Source organism: Grampus griseus, assembly GCF_964374135.1.
Source record: "Grampus griseus genome assembly, chromosome: 1".
Lineage (NCBI taxonomy): Eukaryota > Metazoa > Chordata > Mammalia > Artiodactyla > Delphinidae > Grampus > Grampus griseus.
The window spans coordinates 170,400,816-170,421,805 of NC_139017.1; the positions used below are offsets into that span (position 1 = coordinate 170,400,816).

The 20,990-nt window shown below is 49.6% G+C and overlaps 2 protein-coding genes across 2 annotated transcripts in view; both read right to left on the reverse strand.

Annotated features, from left to right (window-relative positions):
* Positions 1-20,990, reverse strand: part of LOC309831324 (protein-arginine deiminase type-3-like) — a gene marked incomplete at both ends in the record, with an annotated part of 84,302 nt that overhangs the window by 8,942 nt on the left and 54,370 nt on the right.
* LOC309829752 (protein-arginine deiminase type-4-like) overlaps positions 1-20,990 on the reverse strand; it is a gene marked incomplete at both ends in the record, with an annotated part of 28,876 nt that overhangs the window by 6,559 nt on the left and 1,327 nt on the right. The window contains 8 exon segments of the mRNA XM_082665896.1: positions 1,158-1,265; positions 3,923-4,098; positions 5,596-5,610; positions 5,613-5,717; positions 7,152-7,266; positions 8,742-8,809; positions 10,559-10,625; positions 12,167-12,347. Coding sequence (XP_082522022.1) covers positions 1,158-1,265; positions 3,923-4,098; positions 5,596-5,610; positions 5,613-5,717; positions 7,152-7,266; positions 8,742-8,809; positions 10,559-10,625; positions 12,167-12,347 — 835 coding nt within the window.

Here is a 20,990-nt window from a genome sequence, read left to right on the forward strand (position 1 = left end):
AGCAGGGTGTTCATGGCCCAGTTTGAATTCTAGCTTCACTCTCTTTTTGTGTGACTTCAGGAAAGCTGCTTCACCTCTCTGAGCCTCAGTTTCTTCATCTATAAAATGGGTCTAGGGCTTCCCTGGTGGTGCAGTGGTTGAGAGTCTGCCTGCCGATGCAGGGGACACGGGTTCGTGCCCCGTTCCGGGAAGATCCCACATGCCGCGGAGCGGCTGGGCCCGTGAGCCATGGCCGCTGAGCCTGCACGTCCAGAGCCTGTGCTCCGCAACGGGAGAAGCCACAACAGTGAGAGGCCCGCGTACCACAAAAAAAAAAAAAAAAAAAAAAAATGGGTCTAGTGATAGCATCTACCTTAGAGGTTGTTAGATTAAATGAGTCCGCTCATGTAAGAATTTAGCCCTTTGAATGCCACAGAACGCGTGCTCAATAAATGTAACCATTATTATTACTATTATTATTATTGTTCTTTGCTGAGTTTGCCCGAAACTGCCAGGTTAGTCAAGCACGCCTCACTAATATGTCACCCTCGCCCCACCCCCCAAACACACGTAGAGACCTTGGCTGACAAAGTCACACCGAGCAAGTGACCACTCTGATCCTGAACACCCCCATGTCCCAGAGGGAGCCCCCCAAAGACCAGCCTCCCACCCAAAAGACAGAGCCTCCAGCTGGACATTGGAGAAGGTTCTGGTCCTGGCCCTACCCTCACCTTCCAGCAAACGCATCTTTTTTTTTTTTTTTTTGGCCGCATCGCACAGTATGTGGGATCTTAGCTCTCCGACCAGGGAGCGAATCCGTGCCCCCTGCAGTGGGAGCGTGAAGTCTAATCCACTGGACCGCCAGGGAAGTCCCAAGAGCATCTATGGAGAGGACTTATGTCCTCGGCAGGGTTTTCCTGAGGACAAAATGAGCTCATGGCCAGAAAGGGCTTTGGGAAGGGAAGAGCCAGATCTCATCACATCACAAAAATGCCCCGCAGCCACCTGTGTGGTGGCTGCTTGGGCAGGACGCCCCGGCCACCTGTGTGGTGGCTGCTTGGGCAGGACGCACACCTGCAGGATGCTCAGCAGCAGGCGGGGGTGGGAGACAGAAAAGGAGGAAGGAGGCCTCAAGGCAAGGGTTTCAGCGCTGGTGCCCATCCCCGCCTAGTACGTACCAGCATGCATTTGATGGGGAAATCCTTCAGGCCTCTGTTCCTTGGGGAGGCAAAGACCACGGGCAGCGTTTTGTGTGGGGCTTGGGTGTAGCTGATCTCCATCTCATCCTGTGAAGAGAGAGTGCAGGGGAGGCTGTTACGTGCGCTGCCTGGGTCTCAACCCCCAGCGCAGGGATGGGGGTGTGGAACCATCCACACGCTCCCCCTTGCCGTCAAGGGCAAACGCACGTGGGACATTCAACTCCAGAGGAGGGGCTCCGGGAAAGCAGAGTTTACTGTCCTGTATTTGAACCAACGTGTAGTGGAATCAATGGCGTGCCCTTCACTCTCGCTCCTGGTAAGTGCCCGGCCAGATGCCAGGGACCCATGGTGTACGAGCCTGTCCTCAAGGGGGGATCCAGGAGCTGGACACTCACCACCCGGTGCTAGGAGGTGATGGGAGGGAGGTGAGGGGTCTTCGGGAACACGGAGGAGGGACTCCTGATTCAGCTGGGACGGGTCAGAGGAGAGTTCTTAAAAAGAACCTACTGTATAGCACAGGGAACTCTACTCAATGCTCTGTGTTGACCTAAAAGGGAAGGGAATCTAAGAAAGAGAAGACATAGGTATATGTGTAACTGATTCACTTTGCTGTACAGCAGAAACTAACACAACATTGTAAAGCAACAATACTCCAGTCAAAAATAATTTTAAAAAAAGAGAAAGAGGGCTTTCCTTGTGGCGCAGTGGTTGAGAGTCCGCCTGCCGATGCAGGGGACACGGGTTCGTACCCCGGTGTGGGAAGATCCCATGTGCCGCAGGGCGGCTGGGCCCGTGAGCCATGGCCGCTGAGCCTGCGCGTCCGGAGCCTGTGCTCCGCAACAGGAGAGGCCACAACAGTGAGAGGCCCCCGTACTGCCAAAAAAAAAAAAAAAAAGAGAGAAAGAGCATTGCTGAGCTGAGGCTGGAGGGCAGCAGTAGCTCCGCCCCAAAGGAGGGCAGGTGAGGCCCCGGCCGAGCCCATGGGGCAGAGACGGGGAGGGTGCAGAAATGAATCGGGTACACATCCTGCCTGTATTTTAGCAGGCAGGCATGATCTTGGACACATCACTATTAGCTGAAGCATCCGAAACTGCCATTCTTGGAGGTAAAAAATGGTGGCATATCAGCCATTTCTTCTGGTTCAACCTGATTTAACACAGATGGAAGGATGAGAAAGGAAGAGGGTATTATTGGAGGTTTAGAAGAAAGAAGAATGAATTCCCACTGGAAGGATTGAAGACATTTACGGAGGGGATTCGAGCTGGGATTGGACGGGACTGATTTGGACGTGGGGGTGGGAATGGGGAGGGCGGCTGGAGAGAAGGAACAGGGCTATGGGATGGGGTGGGAGCAGGGCGGGCAGCATGGAAGGAGAGGCACGGAGGCTCAGTCAGCCCGCCAACTGCCCACTGGCACCACCCAATGCCAGGTTCTCGGTGCTGAGCTCAATGAGACTCCCTCTCTGCCCTCAGGGGGCTCATGGCACGACGGGGTGGAGGGGGAGCCTGGCACAGAGACGGAATGGTGATCCAGTGTGGCCGGTGTGGGGCAGCCAGATTGAGAGGCAAGCTGAGAAGGAGGAGATGGGAGCCATGGAAGGTGCTGGAGCAGGGGTGTGGCCTGGCCTGGTGGCCGAGCCCGGGAAGACTGGCTTGGAGGGAGGCTGCCAGGGGGAGTGGTTGAGCCCCAGCCCCCTGCGCTTTGCAGCATTGCCTCAATCTCCTGAAGTTGTCCGAGAGTTTTCAAGCAGGAAGGTGGTCATCATGGTGACCACGGCGGGCGTGACGTGGCCACAGTAGATGCCAGTGGAGTCACTTGCCTGAGCCCTCCGTCTGTGAGGACCCTCAGAGGCTCCTAACTCCCCGCCTGTCTGAGGAAGGGTGACCAGCCAGGTGCTCGGCTGAGCCCTAGGAGCCCAGGTTCCTGTGTCCCTTGACCCTCAGGGATGCGCCTCCTGTGTGCCCGGGCCACGCACCTGCATCCACCGGTCATTCGTGCTCTCCTCCTTGGCACAGACCCTCAGCCTGCACCTGGCTTTCTTGGCCAGAGCAGCCACTGACTTCAGGAAATCCTCATTTGCAAATAACCTAAAAAGAACAGAAAAAACAACCTCCTTAGTGCCCTTGATTCAGCAGCCAGTGGCCTTGGCTGGCCTTGAGGGGGCAAGCTGGACCCCCTGGGGTGTCTCTAGGGATGGAGCAGGACCTCAGGGCTGGATGGAGGAGGGGAGGGGCACGGTGGGTGCTCCAAGGCACCTGGAGCCTGGACAGAGACCGCAGCTCACCCTGTGTCTCTGCTCTTAGCAAGCATAGCTCGCTAAACTCTGGTAACAACCCAGGAGGGGAGCTAGTGGGCAGCCTTCCACCAAGGAGGAGACAGAATGAGGAGGTCAGAGCTCAAGGTCACGCCATCTGGATTCGAACCCAGGCCTTGCTGGCTTCTAGCCTGCGTCCTGACCATGGGGTTACATTCTCACCCCTTCTGCCCCAAAGCAATGGGAAGAGGAGAGGGGAAGGTCCCCCTGTGACCCCGCATGGTTAGCAGGCGCTCTCAGACTGCAGGAGGGACGCCGAGCCTCCCCCGGCAACTTGTGAAAACACAGCTGGGCCCCGTCCCATCCCCAGAGTCGAGACCCAGCGGTTCAGAGGCTGGCCCAGAACGTGCATTTTAAATGAGTGCCCAGGGGTTTCTGGCGCAGAAGGCTCACAGGCTGCCCTCTGAGGGGACAAATTATTGCATATCACAATTATTATGTGCAGCAGGGAGACATTGAGGGAAATGAGCCCTGGGAAGCTGGCGTCTGGGGAAGCCAGGCCCTCCACATAGAAGTCTGTGCTGTGATGGCCGCCCTGGGGCTCCAGGGGGTGAGAGGGGTGCCGTGGCCCCAGGATCATGCCGTACCTGGAGGGCTGTTTGTCTGCTGGGAGAGAGCAGGGGAGGCTCAGGTCTGCGTCCCTACTTCTGATACCTTGTCTTCTTGGTGTGTGATGCCTTCCCAAGGCCGTGGCATCTCACCCCTAAGGATCCCTCACAGCGGGATCTGGCAGGAGCCTCCCCTTAGGAGGAAGGGACTAAAGGCCCCGCCCTCGCCCTCCTAATGGAGGTCCAGGAATGGAGTGATGAGGGTGCCTGAGTCATTCACAACTTTGCAGAAAGTCCAATATACATTATAGTTCATTCATTCATTCATCCATCCATTCACTCCCTATCACCTGCTCTCAGCTGACACCTGGAAAGACCACGGTGACAGTCACTGTCCTGATCCCCAGGGAGTGCACAATCTCCTGGGTAAGTAGGGAGGAGCAAAGACAGTAAAAATTACAGATAGTAGTAAGTTCTGGGAGGTCAGGGAAGGCTTCCTGGAGGAGGTGATACCTCCATAGAGGCAAGGAGTTGGTTTGTGGCCAAACCAATGTCAGTCTAATCGCTGAGGTTTGAATGGAAGTCAGATCAAGTTGCGCCTCTGCACAGCCCTCAGATGGCCCCCCCACCTCCCACAGACTAGAAGCCACAGTCATTTCCTGCCTCCCTGACCCAGCCCCTTCCCCTCTGGCCTTTCTTCTCCACCCTCATCCCCCCCCCCACCTTAACCCTTGCATTATGCACTCCAGCCGAGCCAGCCTCCCTACATTCCTCAAGCCCATGGGCACATCCCACCTCAGGGCCTTTGCACCTGTGGTTCCCTCTGCCAGGAGTGCCATTCCCCTGGGTGTTCCCACACCTCTGTCTGCTCAATGATACCTTCTGGGGGAAGCCTTCCCTGGCCCCCCTTTCCCACACCCCTCGTTCTCTTCCTCTTCGCTGTTGCATCCTTCTGTGTAGCATTTAATGCCGTCTGAGGCACTAGACACTTTACTTAATGATTTTACATATCATTGCTCTCAACCCGCTAAGATGAAAGTGACATGAGGGCAGAGACTTTGTTTTGTTCTTTGCCTAGAACCGAGCCCGACACTCAGTGGCAGGTGCTCGCAAGCCGCTGAGAAGTTACTGATGTCTCTGATCACCAGGTTGTTGGGGAACAAATTATTACATATTACAGTTCTTATGTGCAGTCAGCTTGGATTCAGGAACCTCTGTACACAACAGTCCTGTGTGTGTGTGTGTGTGCGTGTGTGTGTGTGTGACAGAGACAGACACACAGAGAACAGCTACAACAGTCCTTGGGAGGGAGGTCATTTCCTTCTCAGTGCTCATCCAGCATCAGACATCATCTTGTTTGCTGCATTTTGTCTGTGCCCTTTCTACAAGGCAGTGGGCAGAGATGTCCATCGTGCTTACTGCTGCATCCTCAGTTCTTAGAACCTGGCACAGGGTAGGTGCTCGGGAATTATTCACTGAAGTGTGTGTGAGGGGGCTGAGTCCCATTGGCTGGGGTGGGAAGGGAACACCAAGGTGACGGCCAAGGGCGACTCACCATTGGCTCGAAACACCTGACTTTATCCATCTCAGACTTGGCCACATGGAGCACCAGCTGGTGCTTGCTGAAGTCCCTGGGGGTCTTCGTGCTCAGGGTCACCAAGGACATGTCCTTCAGGTCTGGAATGAGAAGGGCATGGCCTGAGACGCAGGCCCCTGAGACTACGCCCCCCCCCCCACCCAAGACCACCCTTCATCACGTCACCTGCTTTATTTTCCTTATGCTCGTTCCAGTATTTAAACAATATTTTTCATTTTAGAATTAAAGGAATTCAAGGTTTTGGTCCTCTCCCACTAGGATGAACTTAGGATGTAAGCTGGCCAAAGCAGAAATCACATTTATCTTGTTTGTTGCTCTGTTTCCAGCTCCGAGAAGCATCTAGAACAATGCCTAGCACAAGGCAGGTGCTCAATAATTATTTGTGTGGTGAATGAGTGGAAAGGTTTCTCCCCGGGGCCTGCGTGGGAAGTGAGCCAACCTGAATAGTGGCCGGCAAAGGCTTGGGAAGATTGAAGATGGACGAGAGTCAGAGGCTGGACAAGAGTCACGTGGTCAAGGGCACTGGAGTGGGCGGGGTTTGAACCCTGGATCTCTGTGGGCTTGGGGAGGCATTTCAGCTCTCCGTCCCTCTGCTTCCTCGTAAATACACAGGGCTGAGCGCAGAGCCCACACGGAGGGAAGGGTGCAGTCATATGTGTAAAGTGCGTATTATAGCGCCCGGACTGTTTGGTTATTACTGTGTGCCAGGCAGCGTGTAGAGGCTGCTCCCTGGCATCAGGCCAGGCCAACTCCATGCAGCTTTAAAATGCATCCATTTCTAGGCCATTCTAGCAACTCCCCAGGAAGGCGGCAGCTGCTGCCCTGGCCAAATAATCCTGCCCCCCTCGGCGCCCTCCTCCAGTGCAGGTCTTCCACCCTGGCCATGCCTCAGAGGTGTGCCAGCAGGGACCCTGCGCCCAACTTGTGCCCCTAAACCTGCCCTGGTGTTGGGATGCCTGGGTTCAAATCCTGAGCCTGTGACTTACTAGCTGTGTGACCCAGAGCAAATTGCTTAACTTCCCCATACCTCAGTTTTTCCATCTGTAAAGTGGGGGTGAGGACCATACATACTTCTGAAACTTGAGCTGAAGGATCAAATGAGTTAAGAATTCTGAACTGGTCCGAGCAGTGCCCAGCCTATGGCAGGGGCTCAGGGCTGCTCTGGCATGAATTTGGGGCTCTAGTCAGGCTTTCATTTTGAATTATTTTGGGCCCCAGGTTTGACCCAAGAGCAGAAGTTTGGGCTGGTTAACGGGCTGGGGATGGAAATTGGGCCCTGGAGGAGGCATTGGGAGACTGAGCGTTGCTCCCAGCTCTTCCCTGGCTGCTGTGTGACCTTGGGCAAGTTACTTGCCCTCTCAGGACCCCTGTCCATTCCTTCACCTACATAACAGTCATGCTAAAAAGAACATGCTTCCAATAACCCTGGTTTCTGAGGTTGTTACAAGGCTCAGGACAAAAGGCTTCACAAAAAGGCAATGCTCTATTCCCATTGGTTCTTGGGGGGTCTTTACCTTTGCTGTCAAGCTGGTCATCCTTGCAGTCCACAGTGGAAGATTTGGGATTGTCTCTGTCACAGTTCACTAGCAGGATGGCGCCCTGTCCATGAGGGCCCCAGGTCCAGGTCCTCTGTGGACACCCAGCAGAGATGGGGCACACTTAGGAACCTGTGTATGTCCCTCCAACTCCTGGGAAAGCCCAGCCACCTTGCCCTAGCACCTCGATAGCCTTTTGTGATTTACACATTTTGTTCCCACATCAGGTAATGTTTTGGTCCCAAGAGTGGATTTTTGCCTGCCCCAAAAGTCATAAACAAATTCCACTCATCCACTTAAAAAAAGGAGTCCAAGACAGTAAAATTGATTTCAACAGCTTTTAAAAACTGTTGGATTAGCAAACCAAACTGCACTAAATATTTGTGTCTAGACTCAAATCTAAATAGCTCCTCTTCTGAGAACTCTTAATTACTCCTTCACCAAAGTGTGGGCACTATTCTTAGCAGTTGGTTACTGTCTGCCCAAAGATGAAAGCAAATGGAGCAGCCCCTCCCAGCAGGAATCTAATAGTGATGACATCTTCTGTTTGTAGGAGAGCATTCTCCCCCAGGGAATGACTGTGTTTTGGGAGGGACCCAAGGATGAATTCCACTCCCAGAGCTGTAATTCTTCCCCCCACTTTTGACTGACCCCACAAAGGGATATTAATTTTTGACAGGTCATATCATCTTAAAGTGCACACCAGCATATGGAGAATTCCCTGGCGGTCCAGTTAGGACTTGGTGCTTTCACGGCAGGGGGCACGGGTTCGATCCCTGGCTGGGGAAATACTACCCGGCAAGCCACACAGTGTGGCCAAAATAATAAATAAATAAATAAAATACAGTGCATACCAGCACAAAAATGTGCAGGCAGCTTTGGGGTTTCAGGGACACCCTGAGGTTTATCCATGGACCCCAGTTAAGACGATTCATCACCTGTGTACGACATCACCCTATATTTCTGCAACATACATTCCCTCCCCCCACCTGGCTCCTTCCCTCCTCTATCCCCTGCCTCTTTTCTTTACTATTCATCTCATGTGAACCTCTCCCACCAGTAGCTAAAGTCTAGTATAGGGGATTTTTTTTTTTTTTTTTTTTTTTTGTCTGCGCTTTGCGCTTGCGGGATCGTATTTCCCCGACCAGGAATCGAACCCGTGCCCCCTGCAGTGAAAGTGTGGAGCCCTAACCATTGGACCGCCATGGAATTCCCCATAGTATAGGGAATTTTTGAGCCAGAGTTGAGACCTGCCTGCAAATTTTCTCTCTGCTGTGCATGAACTGGGTGAGTCTAGTTTCCAGTTTGTGGGACAACACATTCTCTGAACCCACAGTCATGAAAATCTAGTTTTGTAGAATAGATGGGACCTATGTAAACCAAAACGGTAATGGTATTCGTGATTTTAATTTTCTTTTTTTTCCTGTTCTTCTTAAATTTGTTTCGTTTACTATTAACATGGATACATGAGACAGACCGCTGTTCACCTCATCACCACCAGGGGGCGCGCTAGGAGAAGCCAGTGGAGTTACGGGAGCATTTGGGGCGCCGGACAAGATCGAGCCATACCTGGTCCTTCCTGCCTCCAGTGGACTTCATTTTGCCAGGGCGAGTGAAGTCCGCGCTCAAGGAGATTTCTGAAATCACGGGGAGTAAGAGGAGAGGGATAGTGAGGGTGCAAGATGGGAGCACTCAGTCTGGCCCCAGGAGACCTATCTGCACAAAGGCTTCTTTCTCACTGGTTCAGAGGAGACACAGCTTCTAAGACACCCCCATGTCTCCCAAGAAGAAGTCTGGCTGCAATTCTGACAGCAGAGCCGGGGCTTCTAACCACACACATTCTCCTCTCATGGAGGACCTGCCACAGCTGTAATGCCAACCAGACCCTGCATGTCTGGCCATCCGCAGGGGTCTCAGAAAGAGTTCCCGGCCACCCCAATGGATGTATGGTACGAAGCCCCTGAAAGGACACCTTGCCAGGCTCTCAAAGGCCTCTGGCCCCAACTCCAGCCCCAGTGACTTTGGGGTAGGGGACATAGTGGTTATTCCAACCCCACCTGGCTCTTCGTTCTGTGTACCGTGACTGCACTGGGGACAAATCACAGCCCCAAACATACCCTGCTCTGTCCAAATGGCATGGCTGAGAAAGCATATGTTCGCTTCTGAATCCTTCCCCTCTCATCAGAGCGCATGACTCTACGGTCGTTCCAATGACATTGTGTAGCGACCCCGTGTGCTCACAGAATGAGATTGACCTAGATGACATTTTAAACATATCCATAGCCATGTATTGATGTTGGGCCATAGAGCATAGCGCTTGGTGGCCAGAACTTCCTGGCTCCTTTGCTAACCAGCTGTGGAATCTTGGGCAAGTCCCTTTACCTCTTGTACCTCAGTTTCTTCATCTGTAAAATGTGGTAATGATAGTGCCAATTTCATTGGATTGTTGTAAGGGTTAAATGCAAAGTCTTGGCACCCTGCCTGGCATAGAGTAAGTGCTATATAATAATAACAACAACAATAATAAGTACTATTATGAAAATGTGTATTAATGAAATAAATGAATGAAATTCATTAATGAAAAGAAACCTGGAGCTTTCACATGCTGTTCATATATTTAATGTATGTTTAAATAGTAATAATAATATTATGATACTATTGTCCCAGATGAGGTCAAGTTAAAAATGTACTTTATTTAAAGAAGAATACTAAATAAATACGAGTACAAGCAGATCACTGATGTGGCAAAAATGGTGAAGATGGGATGTAAATACTGGAATTTGGGGAACACTGGTCTATATTATTGCGTAAAACAGTCTCAACGGGCTTCCCTGGTGGCACAGTGGTTGAGAGTCTGCCTGCCGATGCAGGGGACACGGGTTTGTGCCCTGGTCCGGGAAGATCCCACAGGCCGCAGAGCGGCTGGGCCCGTGAGCCATGGCCGTTGAGCCTGCACGTCCGGAGCCTGTGCTCCGCAATGGGAGAGGCCACAACAGTGAGAGGCCCGCGTACCGCAAAAAACAACAACAACAACAACAAAAAGCAGTCTCATCATCTACTTTTTCTCATAAATATTTGAGGTTTCAAAAAGGTATAGAGACTCTTATGTTGAAAATCCACGTACCACTTCCTAAGCTGAGAAATAAAATATTGAGACGTAATTGAAGCTTCCTGCAAACGCCCTCTCTCCCCAGCTCTATTCTGGGTTCACTGACTGGGGAAGGAATACTTACGAACTACCAGATGCATGACTGGCTAGAAATTATCCTTTTCTCTGCTCAGTCTAAAGTAAGCTTCAGGGTGTAGTTTCTCCTGGAGAGATGCCTTGCATGGGTGTGTGTGTGGAGGGAGAGGGGTGGTGCTCCAAGGTCCCTGGCGTCACTTACCGACCCCAGGGATGTAGAGCAGGACTTCAACTGGAGTGGTCTCGGGTCCATAGTATGAAATCTGAACCTATAGGACAGAAGCCAACCACTAATGATTTCCCTTAGTCATTCAACAAACACTAACTGGCCTGCTATGTGCCAGCTCAGAGCAGGGTGCTGAGGAGACAAGGATCAGGCTCCCAGCCTGTTAGGAACACCCCAGCTGGTGGGAGCGGAAGGGGAGCAAAACACTCAGGTGACTATGATGTACAGAAGAGGGTGCTTTGGGAGACCAGGGAGGCAGCGGCTTCCTCTGCCTGTATGGTGTCAGGAGTTCAGCAGATGGGGATGTGGTGGAAGAGGCATTGGAGGGAGAGTGGCAGCACCATCTCCCACTGCCCAAGGTTAAAAATCCAGGAAGAACCCATCTGATTGGCCCCGCCTGGCCAGAGGAGGGCAGAGTGTCAGGAACCACACTTCTAAGCAAGATGACGGAGGGGAGTTCCCCAAAGCAAAACCAAAGAGCTGCCACCAGAGGAAGGGGAGCTCCTGAGGGTCGCACTGAGGTGTCTCGACCTCTCCTGCAGATAGTAGGAATCCAGGGAAGTGTCACATCCACTGTCACCTTGCATCTGGACCACAGCATCAGCCTCCTGACTGGTTGCCCTGCCCCCAGTCTGCTGCCTAGATCTAATTGACTCACTACACTGCAGCCAGTGGGTCTTTCTAACATACATATGTGGTCTTGCTACTCATGGATGAAAGGTTGTCATTGGCTTCCTGTTGTCCTAAGAGAATGAGGTCTCTGATGCCAAATTCTCTAATACTGGCTCCCTCTCTCCCTCACCTTCCCTCCTACCTTCCTTTCTTTCCATACAGCTCTTCCTCAGCTTCCCGACACACATCTCACCCTCTTATCCAGAGTGTGCACACAGGCCACATCCCCTGTGTAGAGCTCTCGCTTCTCTTTTCCTCTCTTAAGCAGGTCATTGATACCATCCATCAGCTTGCCACTTCTCCCAGGAAGCTTCTTCTGATAGCACCCTTGCTGACCGGCTTTGATGTCCAAGGTCTGTATTCTTACAGCAGGCAACAACTCTGCCCCAGGAAGTATCCTGCTTGGCCTGTCCTGCTGGGAACAAGAGGTTGTTGTCCCAGATCCCTGTGGGAATCCTGGAGGGTCCTGTTGAGTCCATCTATAGTCAATGCGGCTACAGCGGGTTGAATGGTGATGCCCCAAAAGATACGTCCACGACCTAATCCCTGGATCCTGTGAATGTGACCCTATTTGGAAAAAAAGATCTTTGCAGATGTAATCAAGGATCTTGAAGTGAGATCATCCTGTATTGTCCAGACAGGTCTTAAATTCAATGACAAGTGTCCTTATAAGAGCGAGGCAGAGGGAGATTTGACAGGTTGAGGAGGAGGTAATGGACCACGGAGGCAGAGATTGGAGCGATGTGGCCACAAGTCTAGGAATACCAGCTGCCACCAGAAGCTGGGAGAGACAAAGAACTGATTCTCCCCAGAGCCTGCAGAGGGCTGGGGCTCTGGGTCGACTGAGTGGTTGACCTGTTATGACCTGCTGACCTCCTCCTACACATCCCAGCCCACGGCTGCCACACTCACCTTCCGGTCACCTGTGCTATCGCTGGCAGCTCTCATCTTCAGGCTCACCTCCAGCCCAGGGTCCAGGGGCCACTTGGAGGAACCTGTGAGATTCTTCTTGGCTGGAGGGCAGTGGGCAACATCTACGACCACTCCTGGGGAAGCATTGATGCTAAAGGATGTGCAGTCCTTGGGGGCAGAGCTGTGGAATAGACAGATGGGGAGGACAGGGGGACACGGTGAGGCAGTGCCTGGCCCACTACTGCTCTCCCCACTGTTCTTCCTTTCCCCAACAGTGTGGACACCAGAAGGCAGCCAGACTGACCCTGACCATGGGAGTAAGTACTGGTAGGTTGTCAGGAGGTAGTGAGAAACAGAAAGAAAATCCCCTGACCTGGAGAGGTTACGCTTGAACTAGGAAAAGACACACACACACAGATGTATGCATAGAGTGATGTGTGTACCCGAGGCTTATATTACACAAACACGCACACACAGTGTTGTGCATATATGAAGAATCGCACGAACAGTACAAACAGGACTCTGAAGGACCTTCCCTTACAAAACAGCTGGATCATGGTTAGAATATACTTTTGTATTTATTTATTTATTTATTTTTGGCTGTGTTGGGTCTTCATTTCTGTGCGAGGGCTTTCTCTAGTTGCGACAAGCGGGGTCCACTCTTCATTGCGGTGAGCGGGCCTCTCACTATTGTGGCCTCTCGTTGGGGAGCACAGGCTCCAGACGTGCAGACTCAGTAGGTGTGGCTCACGGGCCTAGTTGCTCCACGGCATGTGGGATCCTCCCAGGCCAGGGCTCGAACCCGTGTCCCCTGCATTGGCAGGCAGATTCTCAACCACTGTGCCACCAGGGAAGCCCTAGAATATACTTTTCAAAGCATTGCTGAGATGTGAAAAGTAAGGGAAATTGCCAAGAATTCCCTTCTCTGTATACACACACACATACACACACACAGACACACAGACACACACACAGACACACACACAGACACACACAGACACACACACACAGACACACACAGACACACACATACACATACACACACAGACACACACACATACACACACAGACACACACAGAGACACACACACAGACACACACACAGACACACACACACACACATCTCACTGTGGTTAAGAATACCAAAGACATGGGGCTTCCCTGGTGGCGCAGTGGTTGGGAGTCCGCCTGTTGATGCAGGGGACACGGGTTCGTGCCCCGGTCCGGGAGGATCCCACATGCCGCGGAGCGGCTGGGCCCGTGAGCCATGCCCGCTGAGCCTGCGCGTCCGGAGCCTGTGCTCCTCAATGGGAGAGGCCACAGCAGTGAGAGGCCTGCGTACCGCATTAAAAAAAAAAAAAAAAAAAAGAATACCAAAGACAAACAGATCTTAAAGGTATCCAGAAAGAAGAAAAGTCAGGTCACCTATAAAAGAATAATAATTATCAATAGATTGAAAGTAGACTTCACAACAGCAGTAATGAAATCCAGAAGAGAGTTGAGTAATATCTTCAAAGTATCTTGAAAACATAACTATTAACGTAGACTTGTGTACATAGAAAATTATATTTTAATAAAAACATTTTCAGATGAAGAAAAACTGATGTTTTAAAACCAACACACTTTCACTAAAACAACTTCTAAAGACATTCTTTAAGAAGAAGATACCTAATGTCAGAATCATCTGGATTCAATACAAATGGTGAACAAATAACATGGTAAATATTTTGGTAAATCTAAAAAATATTGTCTGTATAAAAAAAAGTTTATAAAAATATCAAAATTGTGAGATTAAAAAAAAGAGCAGAATGTAAACTGGGAGAGGTACTGAGAGTTAAAGTGGTATGAGGTCTTCAACTGAAGAGAGAATTAAGATAGTGTTGAATTCTAGAAATGTAAAAGTATTCACCAAAAGAATAGAAATGGAGTTTATAAATTTCTGTACATGGAGAAAATGCAATAATTTTTTAAAAGAATGGATAATTCCATTCAAAACGGCGATTACAGAGAAAAAGGCAACATAGAAAAAAATAGACAACCAAAAACTAAAAAGCAAATGGTAAAAGCAAACTCAAATATATAAATGATCAAAATAAATATAAATAATGTTACTAGTTAAAAGAGAGTTTGGGACTAGATAAAGAAATAAAATCCAGCTCCATGCTATTTATAAGAGGTGAACCTAAAATACAAGGATCCAGGAAAGATGAAGTTTTAAAAAAAAAGGAAAAAAGATACACGAAGCCAATATTAGTCAGGAGAGAGCTGGGATGGATATATTAATATCAGACAAAATTAATTTTTAGGCAAAAACCACACTATTAGCATATAATTTACATTAGGAAGAAATACTGTAAAATACCTAGGATAAACCTAACAAAAGATGTGTAAGGTTTTTATGGAGAAAAATGATCGAACCTCATTGAAATCCATTAGAGAAGACCCAAATTAGAAGAAAGAAATACCATGAACATGGTTAGGAAGGCCTAATATCATCATGGTATGAATTCTCTCCAAATAGATTCATATGGTCAGAGAAATTCCAGGGTTTTACTTGAACTTGACAAGTTGATTCCAAGGTTTACTTGGAAAACCAAGGGGCTAAGATAGTCAAAGTACCTTGTAAGAAAAAGAAGCAAAAGGTGAGGGACTTGCTCTACCACGTATGACTTACTGTAAAGTCATGGATTGCATTGTAATGGCTTAGGTAAAGAAAATGACAGATGCAACTTAAGAGAGATTCTCCTTGATCTATGACAGAGGTGGTCTTGCAAATAACTGGAGAAAGTGAAGATTGTGTAATAAATGGTGCTGGGACAATTGCTTATCCATATGGAAAATGAATACATTGAATAAATAATTAAATTGATCCCATCCTCACATCATATACTAAAGACTTAAGAAAGACAGAATTTTGCATCTTTTTTTTAAAAAAATAGCTCATTTTCTAGAGAAGTTTTAGGTTCACAGCAAAATTGAGAGGAAGTTACAGAGATTTCCATATATCTCCTGCCCCAACTGCTGTATAGCCTCCCCTATTATCAACCTCTTCCCCCAGAGTGGTACATTCATTAGAATTGATGACCCTACATTGACACATAATTATCACCCAAAGTCCACAGTCTACATTAGGGTTCCCTCTTGGTGTTTTACATTCTGTGGATTTGGACAAATGTGTAATGACATATATCCACCATTATAGTACCATATCAAGTAGTTTCACTGCCATAAAAATCCTCTGTGCTGCATCTAAAGATGAGTTGGCTATATCTATGCACAGTTTCTGGTCTCTATTCTATTCCATGTTTCATTTGTCTATTCCTTTGCTAATACCACATTGTTTTGATTACTGTAGCTTTACAGTTAAGTCTTTTTCTAAAAATAATTTTTATTTGGGTATAGTTGATTTACTTTACAGTAAGTCTTGAAGTCAGGTAGTGTCGGTCCTCCAACTTTGTTCTTCTTCAATATTCTGTTGGCTATTCTGGGGCTTTTTGTTTGTTTTGTTTTGTTTTCTTTGTGTCTCCATATAAACTTTAGAATCAGTTTGTTGATATCCACAAAATAACTTGATGGGATTTTGATTGGGATTGCCCTGAATCTACAATCAAGTTGGGAAGAACTGACAATATTGAGTTTTCCTACCCGTGAGCATGAAATAGCTCTCCATTTTTTTACTTCTTCTTTAATATCTTTCATCAGCGTTTTGAAGTTTCTCTTGTACAGACTTTATACATATTTTGTTAGATTTATACCTAAGTATTTAATTTGGGAGGGGTCAAATGTAAATGGCATTGTGTTTTTAATTTCAAATTCCATTTGTTCATTGTTGGTATACAGGAAAGCAATTGACTGTGTCCTGCAACATTGCTATAGTTGCTTATTAGTTCCAGAAGTTTTTTTGTCAGTTCTTTGAGTTTTTCTACATAGATCATCATGTCATAGGTGAACAAAAAAAGTTTATTTCTTCTCAGTAGGTATCCCTTTTATTTCCTTTTCTAGTCTTAACCATTAGCTAGGACTTTCCATATTGTGTTGAAAAACAGTGGGGAGAGGGAACACATTTGCCTTGTTCTTGACTTTAGCGGAAAACTTCAAGCTTCTCACCATTAAGTGTGATATGAGCTGTAAGTCTTTTGTAGATATTCTTTTTTTTTTTTTTTTTTTTTTGTGGTACACGGGCCTCTCACTGCTGTGGCCTCTCCCGTTGCGGAGCACAGGCTCCGGACGCGCAGGCTCAGCGGCCATGGCTCACGGGCCCAGCCGCTCTGCAGCATGTGGGATCTTCCCGGACCGGGGCACGAACCCGTGTCCCCTGCATCGGCAGGAGGACTCTCAACCACTGCGCCACCAGGGAAGCCCTTGTAGATATTCTTTATCAAGTTGAAGAAGATCTCCTCTATGCTTAGTTTACTGAGACTTTTTATCATGAATGAGCATTTGTATCTTTCAAAAGTTGTTGGAGACATCTTAATGCCCGCAATTAAATAAGACACAAAATCCATAAACAAGAAAGAAAAGATTGATAAATTCAACTAGATGAAAATAAATAACTTCTGTTCATCAAAAGACTCTCTACAGTGAAAAAGCAAGCATAATCTGAGAAGAAGATATTCACAGCATAAAACCTACAAAGCCTTGGCATCCGTAATATTTAAAGACCTTAGGCTACTCCACATGAAAAAGACAAACAACTCAGTAGAAAAAAAAAGCCCAGGGCAAAAGATGCAAACAGGCCTTCACAGAAATTGAAACCCAAGTGGATGATAAACATCTAAAGAGGAGCTCCACCTCACTAATAAGTAAGGAAATGAAATATTAAAGCCTTGAGAGAGGGTTTTCCACCTATTTGATTGGTAAAAAACATCGTAGACTATATGGTTCAACGGCAACTTTAACACACCGCTCATGGGAGTGTCAAGTTAAGCACTTTGTAAAAGAACTTGCTGTTATCTTGTAAAGTCAAACATTAGCCCACCCCAAACCCAGCAATTCCACTCTTGGAGAATCTTTTGCACACGTACACCAGGAGACACGTTCAAGGATGTTCAGAGCAGCCCTTTCTGTGACAGTGAATGACCCACAGTGAAATCCTCACAGACAGAAGGGCTGATAAATTGGGGCAGATTCAAACCATAGTGGAAACAACTGAGAGAGGCGGCCCTCACTCCACAATGTCACAAGACGTGGATTTTATGATTACACTTTTCATTTTTGTTTTTGTAATAAAGTTCTTTGTCTCCATATCAAAAGCTGTAGGTATCCCTTATAGAGAATTAGGGAAATACGGGAAAAGTACGTGGCGGGCAGGCTTCTGAGATGTCTCCAATGATCCCCACCTCTGGTGTTCATGCCCTTGTGTAACTCCCTGCCCCTGAGTGTAGGAAGTCTCCCCAGAGACTTCCTTTCAACCAATGGAAAATGGCAAAAGTGATGGGCTGTTACAAAAGACCTCTTCCCCCACCTCTTTCTCTCTCCTCTCTCTCTCTCTCTCTCTCTCTCACCTTTGCTCACCTTGATGAAGCCAGCTGCCATGCTGTGAGCTATGGAGAGGCCCACATGGCAGGGAACTGGGGGAGGCTTCCTGCCAGCCACGTGAAGGGAACTGAGGCTCTCAGTCCACAAGCCCATGAGGAGCACAATTCTCCACATGACTGAGCTTGGACGCAGGGCTGCCCTGGTCAAGCCTCAACGTGACTTTAGTCCCGCTGACACCTTCATTGCAGCCTTTAAGCCCCCAGGGCAGAGGGCCCAACTAAGCCACACTGGATCCTGACCCACAGAAACTGTGAGATCATAAACGCTATTGTTTTGAGCCAGCATGTTTTGGGGCAACTTGTTACATGGTGATAGATAGCCAATACAGGATCAGTCCTTGACAAAGACACCATTCCACTTCTGCTAAACTCTAACAGCAGGCGTCCCTGTGTGCTCCCTGGTGCAGGCACTGGCTTTCCTACCTGCCCCCAACTGCTCCCAGCACAATAGTGGCCGGGTAGCAGGATGGCTGGGTCGTCGTCCCTGGGAGGCACTGACTGTCTGGGTCGGGGAGACAGCCAGGGTCAATGTGGAGGAAGTATACAAACTATGCCTGCCACCACATTGAATAGCCCAGGGGCCAGTCTGTCTACACCAGCTGGCTATGGCACGTGCCTGTGGATGTGGTGTCTGCAGCCGGCTGGGGCTCTTTGTGATCAGACACTTGCCTGCAGACTAGCAGGGACGCAGGGGCTCAGCTGCCCATGGGAAACCTCTCCCAGGCCAGCCCGGGAACAGCAGGCAGCCTCAAAGGGCTGGAGAGTGGCGATGGGCTTGGGCCACTTCTGACAGGCTGTGTGACCTTGGCCTAGGCACTGACCCTCTCTGGTCTCAGTTTCTTTCTCTGTAAAATGGGAATAATGTTTACTCCGATGATGCTTTCTACGATGTTGTGCAGACTGAAGGGCCCATGTGTGCTGCTCGCCCCTCTTCAGTAGCTAGGTAATGATATCAGAAATGAAGGGACATGATGGTAACAGTAATAATAAGGAATGCGTGGCCCTTGCTGGAGGACAGTTCACGTCCAAGGGATGGTACAGCAGACCCAGTGCCCCTCTGCTCAAGTGCCTCAGTTGACCCTACGCCTTCCTCGCCCTGGTTTCTCTGCCAAAGCCCGGAGGCTCCTTCTCTGCTCCATGCGCAGCTGTTTGCCTTCAGGCTCACAAAGCCGGGGTGGGAAGCCAGGTGTCCCCAGCCACCCAGGTGCCGTGGCAGGAGGATGGGGATGGGAGAGGGACACGCCATGCGTCTGTTACAACAGGAGAACGAGCAAGCGGCTCAAAGAACAAGGGGGAGACAGAGACTTGGAGACAGAGACAGTGGGGGACAAAGCGGGACGCAGGACCTGCCTGCGGGGCGGTTCCCCTCGGCTCGCTCCGCCTGGCATGGCTTCCTCTCCAGAACCGAGAGGAGGGCGTGGACAGATGGGTCTGCCACCTGCTGGGGCTCTACAGCCATCCCATCCTCTCTGCCAGATGGGAAGCCAAGGCTCAGAGAGGTGAGGCCCTGCTGGGAAGTGGCACCACCGGGATTTGATTTAGGATGTTTTCCAGACCCTCTCAGGTCCTAAACAAGGGACTTTCATAAACACACAAGGGTTTTTACTGTGTTGGGGGCTGGGGGACCCGTGTGTGCTATTATAAGATAACCCAGAGCTGAATCTTCTAGTCACTTCCAATAGCCTCCATAGAGGGAGCACCAAGAACTTGAGCCCCAGACAAATGACATCATTCCTTCAGCTCCTGCGTCTAACATTTCCTTACAACGACCACCAGATGGGCAGCGGCGTCTGCAACATTGTCACTTTCAACAACACATGCAATCCTTACGGAAAAGGGGGACCACTCTGCCAGACTCTTGGCATGCGTTGTATAATGTAATCCTCACTGCAACTCAGCAGGGTGGGTGTTAATGTCCCCATTTTACAGATGAGTAAACTGAGGCTCAGAGACACTAACAATCTTGCCCTGCTCCCCACTGTCACACTGAGTGGTTTCCTGTTGAGAAGGAGGCGCCAGAGGAAAAGGAGTACCCCAGTGATTGCAGCTCCAGAATGCCCACGGTCCTCCGTGGTTGCCACCTCCTGGAACGCACCCCCCACCCTTTCTGGATCTCTCAAGCCCTCTGGAAGCTCTGGAAGCTCTACCAGCCAGGCAGCAGTGCCTAGCAAGGCCAGACCCACAGCACTGGGAGGCAGCGTGTGCTGGGGAAGCAGGGGGAGTTTGGGGGTCAGAATGTCCTGGGTTCAAATCTCCTGGCTTGGACACCTTTAATTTGGGTGACCTTGGGTAGGTGTTTTCACTTCTTGAGGCCTCAGTTTACTCCTCTCTAAAATGGGCATGCCGATAGTGTTTACCTTGCAGAACTTCTGTGAGGATTAGAAACCAGGAACAGAAGGGCCTGGCACGTGATAGCTGGAGTCATGATCCCTCCCTGACTCCAGCTGCAAGCATCACAGAAAGCCCTCGACAGGTTTCAGTATTCATCTCAGGTCAGCGGAATTTTGTTTGAATATAATCAGTGTATTTCCCATTGCAGACAAAGTACCTTCCAAACTCAGAATGAAAATCGTAAGCAGAGCTTGTCAGAGCAGCTCTGGAAAGGCACCCATAGCCTGTGGTCTGTTCCTCTACAACCTTGTCTTTCTAAGCCCTGGGACCTCTGAGCCCAGCTGCAGGGACACAGCTTGAGCAAAGGTACGGAAGCTTGTGCTGGGAGGGGGTCAAGGAGACAGTGCTGGGGGGGTGGTTGCCAAGCCCATCTGTGTTTTTGGAAGGAAATTCAGGCCGAGTGAGGGTGGTGGCTGCTTAGGACGTGGTGCTGGCAGGGAGCTGCTGTGAAGGGCAGGCAAGAAGTGACAGGAAGGGCTGGTCCAGGGGTGGAGCGGCAGAGAGGAGGGTCCCAGAGCCAGGCTGCCTGGGTTTCAATCCTGGCTCCCTTACTAACTAGCTGTGTGGCTTCAGTGGGTTACTCAACTTCTCAGAGCCTCAGCTTTCCCTTCTGCAAAATGGGAATTACAGCACTGCCTGCCTCCTAAGGGGGCTGAATGAGTTGTGTGTACCAAGTGTGATGTGACTATCAGCCGTTATTGTGTGAGAAACCACACATCACAAGGGCGCTTGAATACAGGGTTCAATGCCTCCCTAATGGAAGTGCTGTCTCCTGGGAGTCGGGTGGCCTCAGGTGACCATCAGCCTCTTCTTCCTCTACTCCTCACCCTCTCAGTCTCTGCTGTTCTCCTACTGCTGGCTGGGGGCTGGAAGCGAGCGACACTTCCAAGGAAATG